This window comes from Rhinoraja longicauda, chromosome 34 (genome assembly GCF_053455715.1).
Source record: "Rhinoraja longicauda isolate Sanriku21f chromosome 34, sRhiLon1.1, whole genome shotgun sequence".
In the NCBI taxonomy this organism is placed as follows: Eukaryota; Metazoa; Chordata; class Chondrichthyes; order Rajiformes; family Arhynchobatidae; genus Rhinoraja; species Rhinoraja longicauda.
In genome coordinates this window covers 1818536-1828578 of record NC_135986.1, presented here as the reverse complement: position 1 = coordinate 1828578, position 10043 = coordinate 1818536, and the positions used below count along the sequence as shown (strand labels likewise).

At 55.4% G+C, this 10043-nt stretch overlaps 1 protein-coding gene across 1 annotated transcript in view; it reads left to right on the top strand.

The window, feature by feature from the left end:
- Positions 1-4642: 4642 nt before the first annotated feature.
- Positions 4643-10043, top strand: part of LOC144609345 (arf-GAP with coiled-coil, ANK repeat and PH domain-containing protein 2-like) — a 49847-nt gene continuing 44446 nt past the window's right edge. Inside the window, exons 1-2 of the mRNA XM_078427776.1 lie at positions 4643-4766; positions 9240-9297. Of these exons, the coding sequence (XP_078283902.1) occupies positions 4714-4766; positions 9240-9297 (111 nt within the window). The 5' untranslated portion in view covers positions 4643-4713. The remainder of the gene's footprint in view (positions 4767-9239; positions 9298-10043) is intronic.

Below are 10043 nucleotides of genomic sequence, written 5' to 3'. Positions count from 1 at the left end.
TTCCAGTTGCCTTTGGCGTGTGGTAGAGGGGGGTAGAATAGAGGAACTGATGGCCATAGACCTGTGAAATAGTCAGATAGGTCACACACACCCCTACACAGATGCTAGTGTCAGAGTGATACAATGCGGAAATAGGCCCTTCGGCCAACTTGTCCACTGGATGAATTCAAAAAAGAGTTAGATAGCCTACAATGTCCGGGCCTACAGTGTCCGGACAACATGTCCCAGCTACACTAGTCCCACCTACCCGCATTTGGCCCATATCCCTCCAAACCTGTCACAGAAACATAGAAAATAGGTGCAGGAAGAGGCCATTTGGCCCTTCGAACCAGCACCGCCATTCATTGTGATCACGGCTGATCATCCACAATCAGTAACCCGTGCCTGCCTTCTCCCCCTATCCCTTGATTCCACTAGCCCCTAGAGCTCTATAACTCTTTTTTAAATTCATCCAGTGAATTGGCCTCCACTGCCCTCTGTGGCAGAGAATTCACAAATGCTATCCAAGTACCTAGCTAACTGTTTCTTAAACGTTGAAACCATTTCTTAAACTAAGGTAGACACCCCATCATAGGTTAGGGTTGCCGACTGTCCCGTATTAGCCAGGACATCCTGTATTTTAGGCTAAATTGGTTTGTCCCATACAGGACCGCCCGGGGGACCGCTGGAGGCCCGGGGGACCGCTGGAGGCCCGGGGGACCGCTGGAGGCCCGGGGGACCGCTGGAGGCCCGGGGGACCGCTGGAGGCCCGGGGGACCGCTGGAGGCCCGGGGGACCGCTGGAGGCCCGGGGGACCGCTGGAGGCCCGGGGGACCGCTGGAGGCCCGGGGGACCGCTGGAGGCCCGGGGGACCGCTGGAGGCCCGGGGGACCGCTGGAGGCCCGGGGGACCGCTGGAGGCCCGGGGGACCGCTGGAGGCCCGGGGGACCGCAGTAGGCCCGGGGGACCGCAGTAGGCCCGGGGGACCGCAGTAGGCCCGGGGGACCGCAGTAGGCCCGGGGGACCGCAGTAGGCCCGGGGGACCGCAGTAGGCCCGGGGGACCGCAGTAGGCCCGGGGGACCGCAGTAGGCCCGGGGGACCGCAGTAGGCCCGGGGGACCGCAGTAGGCCCGGGGGACCGCAGTAGGCCCGGGGGACCGCAGTAGGCCCGGGGGACCGCAGTAGGCCCGGGGGACCGCAGTAGGCCCGGGGGACCGCAGTAGGCCCGGGGGACCGCAGTAGGCCCGGGGGACCGCAGTAGGCCCGGGGGACCGCAGTAGGCCCGGGGGACCGCAGTAGGCCCGGGGGACCGCAGTAGGCCCGGGGGACCGCAGTAGGCCCGGGGGACCGCAGTAGGCCCGGGGGACCGCTGTAGGCCCGGGGGACCGCTGTAGGCCCGGGGGACCGCTGTAGGCCCGGGGGACCGCTGTAGGCCCGGGGGACCGCTGTAGGCCCGGGGGACCGCTGTAGGCCCGGGGGACCGCTGTAGGCCCGGGGGACCGCTGTAGGCCCGGGGGACCGCTGTAGGCCCGGGGGACCGCTGTAGGCCCGGGGGACCGCTGTAGGCCCGGGGTACCGCTGTAGGCCCGGGGTACCGCTGTAGGCCCGGGGTACCGCTGTAGGCCCAGACACTGTAGGCCCGAGGACCACTGTAGGTCTAGACAGTGTAGGCCCAGAGGCCCGGGCGCCACCTAACAGAGGTTGCTTAGCAACCCGCCTCTGGTGGAGCAGGAGCACATGGCCACTGGCTGGGTGAGGTCACATGCGGCACAGGGGCAGTGACATCACACCTTGTCCATCATTTGGGAGCGAGGAAGTTGGCAACCCTAACCTACTCATTCCTCACCATTACAGCGATCCCGCAGTCCGAGAGACTGCCGCAGAAGAGGGCGGTGTTGTTCCGGTCGTCCAGCCACACAGGAGAGCAACTCGGCCGTCCCGTCCCAAGCAGGTCCCCCCTGACCAAGACCAGCAGCCAGCATTCCCCACACCAGGCCGCAGCCAGTTGCAAGGGGGGCAGGCAGGTGCAGGGAGCCCACTCCCTGGCTACACAGGCAGGGACACAGCCAACACCAACCCTGCTCGGCACAGCCTGGCCCCCCTCCCAGCTAACAGCCCCAGCAGACAGCAACACTGGAAACAGCAACACTGGAACCAGCAACAGCAGCATCCCTGGCCCCCTCCTGATCATTGCTGCCCTGCAACTAAACAATTACACCCCTTCCACCAGTCCTGGCCAATTTATACTCAGCTCACCCTTAACGGCCCACTTAGTCTCGGTCCAATGAGAAACCTGTGAAGATTATTGTTAATTGACTCCCATTTCTCTCCAAAGATGCTGCCAGGCCACTTGAGTCCCTCCAGCACTTTTTGTTTTTGCTCAAGATTTCATCACCTGCAGTTTTTTGGGGGTTTTGATTTAGTTTGGGTTTAGTCCGAGGGTCTCCAAAGATGTAGAGGGTAGTTCAGCACTGCTCTCTGGTTGTGGTAGGATGGTTCAGTTGCCTGATAACAGCCGGGAAGAAACCCCCTGAATCTGGAGTATAAGAAAAAAAACTGCAGATGCTGGTATAAATCGAAGGTATTTGTTCACAAAATGCTGGAGTAACTCAGCAGGTCAGGCAGCATCTCAGGAGAGAAGGAATGGGCGACGTTTCAGGTCAAGACCTTTCTTCAGACTGAAGAAGGGTCTCGACCCGAAACGTCGCCCATTCCTTCCCTCCTGAGATGCTGCCTGACCCGCTGAGTTACTCCAGCATTTTGTGAATAAATACCCCTGAATCTGGAGGTGTGCGTTTTCACACTTCTGCACCTTTTAGACAATAGACAATAGTTGCAGGAGGAGGCCATTTGGCCCTTCGAGCCAGCACCACCATTCAACGTGGTCATGGCTGATCATTCTCAATCGGTACCCCGTTCCTGCCTTCTCCCCATACCCCCTGACTCCGCTATCCTTAAGAGCTCTGTCTAGCTCTCTCTTGAATGCATTCAGAGAATTGGCCGCCACTGCCTTCTGAGGCAGAGAATTCCACAGATTTACAACTCTCTGCCCGATCGGAGAGGGGGAGAAGAGGGAGGGCCAGTCAGTGTGTGTGTGTGTGTGCGCAATACAGACACAGATAGGAGGTCATGTGGCAGTTGGATAAGACGTTGGTGAGGCCGCATTTGGGGTTTTGTGTTCAGTTCCGGGCACCATGTTGTCAAGCTGGAAAGGGTGCAGAGAAGATTTACGAGGATGTTGCCAGGACTCGGAGGAAGGAGGTTGAGCAGGCTGGGACTCTATTCCTTGGAACTCTATTCCTTAGAGGGAATGGGTGACGTTTCGGGTCGAGACCCTTCTTCAGACTGATCAGTCTTGAAGAGTCAAAAGTGTTTTATTGTTGTGGGTCCCGGATAGAACAATAAAATCCTTGCTTGCAGCAGCACAACAGAATATGTAAACATAGAGCACTGTAAATAATATAATAAATGATCTTATAGAGGTGTGTAAAATCATGAGAGGAATAGATCGGGTAGATGCACAGAGTCCCTTGCCCAGAGTAGGGGAATCGAGGACCGGAGGACATGGGTTTAAGGTGAAGGGGAAACGATTTAATAGGAATCTGAGGGGTAACTTTTTCCACACAAAGGGTGGTGGGTGTATGGAACGAGCTGCCAGAGGAGGTAGTTGAGGCTGGGACTATCCCAAAGTTTAAGAAACCGTTGGACAGGTACATGGATAGGACAGGTTTGGAGGGAGATGGGCCAAATGTGGGCAGATGGGACTAGTGTAGCTAGGACATGGAATAAGGCAGGAGAATGGGGTTAGGAGGGAGAGATAGATCAGCCATGATTGAATGGCGGAGTAGAGTTGATGGGCCGAATGGCCTAATTCTATTCCTATCACATATGACCTTATGTTGGCCGGTGTGGGAAAGTTGGGCTGAAGGGCCTGTTTCCACGCTGTATGTGCAAGAAGGAACTGCAGATGTGTAGGGGGAAAAAAACTGCAGATGCTGGTCATCAGTCTGAAGAAGGGTCTCGACCCGAAACGTCACCCATCTCTTCTCTCCCGTGATGCTGCCCGACCCGCTGAGTTACTCCAGCATTTTGTGTATTACCGAGGAACTGCAGATGCTGGTTTAAACCGGAGAAAGGCACCACAAGCTGGAGTAACTCAGCGGGTCAGGCAGCATCTGTGGGGAACATGGATAGGTGACGTTTCACAGAGTGCTGGAGTAACTCAGCGGGTCAGGCAGCATCTCTGGGGAGAACGTGGATAGGTGACGTTTCACAGAGTGCTGGAGTAACTCAGCGGGTCAGGCAGCATCTGTGGAGAACATGGATAGGTGACATTTCACAGAGTGCTGGAGTAACTCAGCGGGTCAGGCAGCATCTGTGGAGAGAAGGAATGAGCGACGTTTCGGGTCGAGACCCTCCTTCAGGCTGTGTCCGTGACTCTGTGACTGCACGGGCAGGTGTTTAGCCGCCTTAGCTGCCAGCGAGCTTGTTGTTTGGAGTTGTGCTAAGCTGTGCCTCTGCAGGATGTGGTCAGGTGTGGCGTTCCGCCCACATTGCTGTTCTTCCGTGCTCGAAGCTGCTCGCTCGGCCAGAACCTGCCGTGCTCGGCCTTCCCCGCGGGACATGGGACGTTGAGGACCCTAAAGACACACAGTTGTTCTTCTTGTGTGTGTGTGTGTGTGTGTCCCCCCTCGCCCAAACGACCACCCAGCACCACCGCCAACATCGAGCAAGATGACTATCTCCATTGATTTTGAAGAATGCCTGAAGGACTCCCCCAAGTTCAGGTAGGATCAAGCAATTGGGTTATGGAGCTGAAAGCTGAGTGTGGCTACTGCACCCATCCATTGCCAACAAAGAGGAAGCTGATGGGACATTATCACCATCCATCACAGTGAGGAACGTGGAATCCACTGTGGTGGATGTTCATGTTGAATGGACCAAGTGGACCCGTGGGGCCCAAACCTCTCCTGCATTGGTGCAGCACCCTCTCCTCCACCCCTCCCTCCTCCTCCCTCTCCCCCTCCTCCATCCCCTTCAACCCTCCCCCTCCCCCCTCCTCCATCCCCCTCAACCCCCCCTAATCCTCTCTCCTCTCCCCCTCCCCTCCATGCTCCCTCCCCTCCCTCCATCCCCCCTCCCCCCATCTCCATCCCCCTCAACCCCCCCGTTATCCTCTCTCCTCCCCCCTCCATCCCCCCCCCTCTCTCCCCTCCCCCCCTCTGCCCCCAATCAGATGCCGAAAGTCAGACTTGCTTCTCTCCAGAGATGCTGCCTGACCCGCTGGGGTACTCCAGTCTGTGTTTTGCGTCTAACTTCGGTTTAAACCAGCGTCTGCAGTTCCTTCCTGTGCAACAACTGTACCGCAGGCGAGCGTACCTGTGGTTATTTTCTCTGCTAAAGTGGATCTCGCAACATCCTGTGAGCTGCACTAGTTGCTCTGGGTAAAGACTGCACACGGAAACTCAGCAGGTCTCAGCCAGGTCCTGCGGTGTTCATCCGACACCTTAGAGTGGCTGGATCTCAGCGAGGCCAGGCAGCTGAGCAAACGATACCATACGATTGAACTTTATTTATCCCAGTAGGCAAACTGAACTGCTCACAGCGCATAAAGTCATGAGAGGAATAGATCGGGTAGATGCACAGAGTCTCTTGCCCAGAGTAGGGGAATCGAGGACCAGAGGACATAGGTTCAAGGTGAAGGGGAAAAGATTTAACAGGAATCTTATAGAGGTGTACAAAATCATGAGAGGAATAGATCGGGTAGATGCACAGAGTCTCTTGTCCAGAGTAGGGGAATCGAGGACCAGAGGACATAGGTTCAAGGTGAAGGGGAAAAGATTTTTTACAGGAATCTTATAGAGATGTACAAAATCATGAGAGGAATAGATCGGGTAGATGCACAGAGTCTCTTGCCCAGAGTTGGGGAATCGAGGACCAGAGGACATAGGTTCAAGGTGAAGGGGAAAAGATTTAGTAGGAATCCGAGGGGTTACTTTTTCCACACAGAGGGTGGTGGGCGTATGAAACGAGCTGCCAGAGGAGATAGTTGAGGCTGGGACAATCCCATCGTTTAAGAAGCAGTTAAACAGGTACATGGATAGGACAGGTTTGGAGGGATATGGACCAAGTGCGGGCAAGTGGGACTAGGGTAGCTGGGACATTGTTGGCCGGTGTGGGCGAGTTGGACCGAAGGGCCTGTTTCCACACTGTATCATCTATGACTCTTTGACTCTAGGAATCTGAGGGGTAACTTTTTCACACAGATGGTGATGGGTGTATGGAACGAGCTGCCGGAGGAGGTAGTTGTGGCTGGGATTATAACCAATGTTTAAGAAACAGTTGGACAGGTTTGGGGGGGATATGGACCACGTCTTTGGAGTGTGGGAGGAAACCGAAGATCTCGGAGGAAACCCACGCAGGTCACGGGGAGAACGTGCAAACTCCGTACAGACAGCGCCCGTGGTCGGGATCGAACCCGGGTCTCTGGCGCTGTGAGGCAGCAACCCATTTGAATATTCGTATTGAATGGCGGTGCTGGCTGGAAGGGCCGAATGGCCTCCTCCTGCACCTATTTTCTATGTTTCTACGTTCCTCATCTTTCACCTCCGGAATTAACTGCTCTTAATGTCAATGTTTGAACTTCCCCTTTGAGGTCCCCATTTGGGATTCTGCATGGTTTTGAAGCAGAATTGAAAGGTGGTAGAGAGACGGTCGGTACACTTTCCCCTGGATGTATGAGGTCAATCTGCAAAGAAAGCCTAGTTTCGATTCCCTCTGTCCTCCCACAATCCAGTGGCCATTTCCACGAGGATGTGCCGGAGAATTATCGCCCAGCATGGTGGCGCAGCGGGTCGAGCTGCTGCCTCGCAGCGCCGGAGACCCGGGTTCGATCCCGACCACGGGTGCCTGTCTGTGCGGAGTTTTTACGTTCTCCCTGTGACCTGCGAGGGTTTTCTCCGGATGCTCCGGTTTCCTCCCACACTCCAAAGACGTGCGGGTCTGTAGGTCAATTGGCTTCGGTAAAATTATAAATTGTCCCTAGTGTGTGTGTGTGTGTGTGTGCGGGGATCGCTGGTCGGCGGGACTGTCGTATGTTGAAAGACTGGAGCGACTGGGCTTGTACACACTGGAATTTGGAAGGATGAGAGGAGATCTTATTGAAACATATAAGATTATTAAGGGATTGGACACGCTAGAGGCAGGAAACATGTTCCCGATGTTGGGGGAGTCCAGAACCAGGGGCCACACACAGTTTAAGAATAAGGGGTCGGCCATTTAGAACGGGGATGAGGAAAAACGTTTTTACCCGGAGAGTCGTAAATCTGTGGAATTCTCTGCCTCAGAAGGCAGTGGAGGCCAATTCTCTGGATGCTTTCAAGAGAGAGCTAGATAGAGCTCTTAATGATAGCGGAGTCAGGGGGTATGGGGAGAGGGCAGGAACGGGGTACTGATTGTGGATGATCAGCCATGATCTCAATGAAGGGCTGAATGGCCTCCTCCTGCACCTATTGTCTATTGACCCGGTGGGCCAAAGGGCCTGATTCCACGTAGCATCTCTAAACTGAACTAGGCTAAGCAGAAGATGTTGGTAGGACCGGTTTTCTGCTGGAGCATACCTCGGACTCAAGAGCTGGGCCTCAAGACCTCTGAGAGGATTATGTTATAGGCTTGTACCACACACTGTCGTTCGTGTTGCGTTACCAAGCTACAGCTGAGATGAGGGGAAGTGACAGGAAGCTGGGCCGATAGATGCCAGCGATTGATATCGACCCCATAGGAAGTCAAGATAACCACAGGCAGAACAACTGAAAGCCAACACACACAACACACAACTTTAGTTGTTACACTCCAGCGGTATGAACATTGACTTCTCTAACTTCCAGATAGTTCCTCTGTCCCTCTCTCTCCCCTCCCCCTCCCCAGTTACAGACAATAGACTATTCAGCCCTTCGAGCCAGCACCGCCATTCATTGTGATCATGGCTGATCATCCACAATCAGTAACCCGTGCCTGCCTTCTCCCCCTAGTTCTCCCACTAGTCCTCCCGTCTCCGAATACATGCTATCGTTGTCCCGCCCCCTCCCCTGACATCAGTCTGAAGAAGGGTCTCGACCCGAAACGTCACCCATTCCTTCTCTCCCGAGATGCTGCCTGTCCCGCTGAGTTACTCCAGCACTTTGTGTCTACCCACAACTTTAGTTTAGTTTAGTTTAGAGATACAGCGCAGAAACAGGCCCTTTCGGCCCACCGGGTCCGCGCCGACCAGCGATCCCCGCACATTAACACTATCTTACACACAACTAGGGACAATTTTTGCATTTTACCAAGCCAATTAACCTACAAACCCGCACGTCTTTGGAGCGTGGGAGGAAACCGAAGATCTCGGAGAAAACCCACGCAGGTCACGGGGAGAACGTGCAATCTACTGTTTGTACAGACAGCGCCCGTAGTCAGGATGGAACCCGGGGCTCCGGCGCTGCATTCGCTGTAAGGCGGCAACTCTACCGGGGGAACTGCTGGGGGAACTCAGCGGGGCAGGCAGCATCTCTGGAGAGAAGGAACGGGTGACTTTTTGGGTCGAAACCCTTACAGTCGTAGAGTGATACAGTGTGGAAACAGGCCCAACTAGCCCACACTGGCCAACATGTCCCAGCTACACGAGTCCCACCTGCCCACGTTTGGTCCATATCCCTCCAAACCTGTCCTATCCATGTACCTGTCTAACTGTTTCTTAAACATTGGGATAGTCCTAGCCTCAACTACCTCCTCTGGCAGCTCGTTCCATACACCCACCACCCTCTGTGTGAAAAAGCTACCCCTCAGATTCCTATTAAATCTTTTCCCCTTCACCTTGAACCTATGTCCTCTGGTCCTCAATTTCCCCTACTCTGGGTAAGAGAATGTGTGCATCTACCCGATCTATTCCTCACACGGATCTCCGGTTTCCTCCCACACTCCAAAGACGTGTGTGTGCGTGTGTGTGTTTAGGTTAGTGTGCGGGGATCGCTGGTCGGCGCGGACTCGGTGGGCCGAAGGGCCTGTTTCCGCGCTGTATTTCTAACCTAAACTAAATTAAACTCAGCAGGTCAGGCAGCATTTGTGGCAAGGGGGGAGGGGAGGGGAGGGGAATGGACATTTCAGGTAGGGACACGTCTTCAGACTGATTGGAGAAAGCTGGAAAAGAGAGGTGGGGGCAGGGCAAAGCCTGTCTTCTAGAAGGTTCCTATCACTCTTTGACCTCTCAATTTCTCCTCCAGGGCTTCCATTGAAGGGGTCGAGTTGGAAGTGACAGAACTCGAAGCCAAACTCGAGAAGGTAAGTGTGAAAGGAATGAGAAAAGTCGACTGCAGGGTTGCCAACTGTCCCGTATTAGCCGGGACATCCCGTATATTGGGCTCCCTTGTCCTGTATTAGGCCCGGGGGGGGGGCGCGTTAGGCCCGGACACTGTAGGCCCGGACAGTGTAGGCCAGGACAATGTAGGCCCGGACACTGTAGGCCCGGACACTGTAGGCCCGGACACTGTAGGCCCGGACAGTGTAGGCCCGGACAGTGTAGGCCCGGACAGTGTAGGCCCGGACAGTGTAGGCCCGGACACTGTAGGCCCGGACACTGTAGGCCCGGACACTGTAGGCCCGGACACTGTAGGCCCGGGGGCCACTGTCGTCCCGGACAGTGTAGGCCCGTAGGCCAGGGCGCCGCCTAACGGAGGTTGCATAGCAACCCGCCTCCCCCCCCCCAGCCCTAGGAGGGTGAGGTCACGTGGGGCGCGGAGCAATGAAATCACCCTTTGTCCCTTATTTGGGAGTGAGGAAGTTGCCAACCCTAGTCTACAGTTTCAATGGGATTGGCTTCTATTTCCCTCTGGACCCCATGTTTCACATTTTCTGACCCCCAATCCTGTTGGATACCTCCACCACAAAGCACCTTGGTTCAAATGAAAGATAGACACAAAAAAAGCTGGAGTAACTCAGCGGGACAGGCAGCATCTTGGGCCGAGACGTCACCCATTCCTTCTCTCCAGAGATGTTGCCTGTCCCGCTGAGTTACTCCAGCGTCTGCA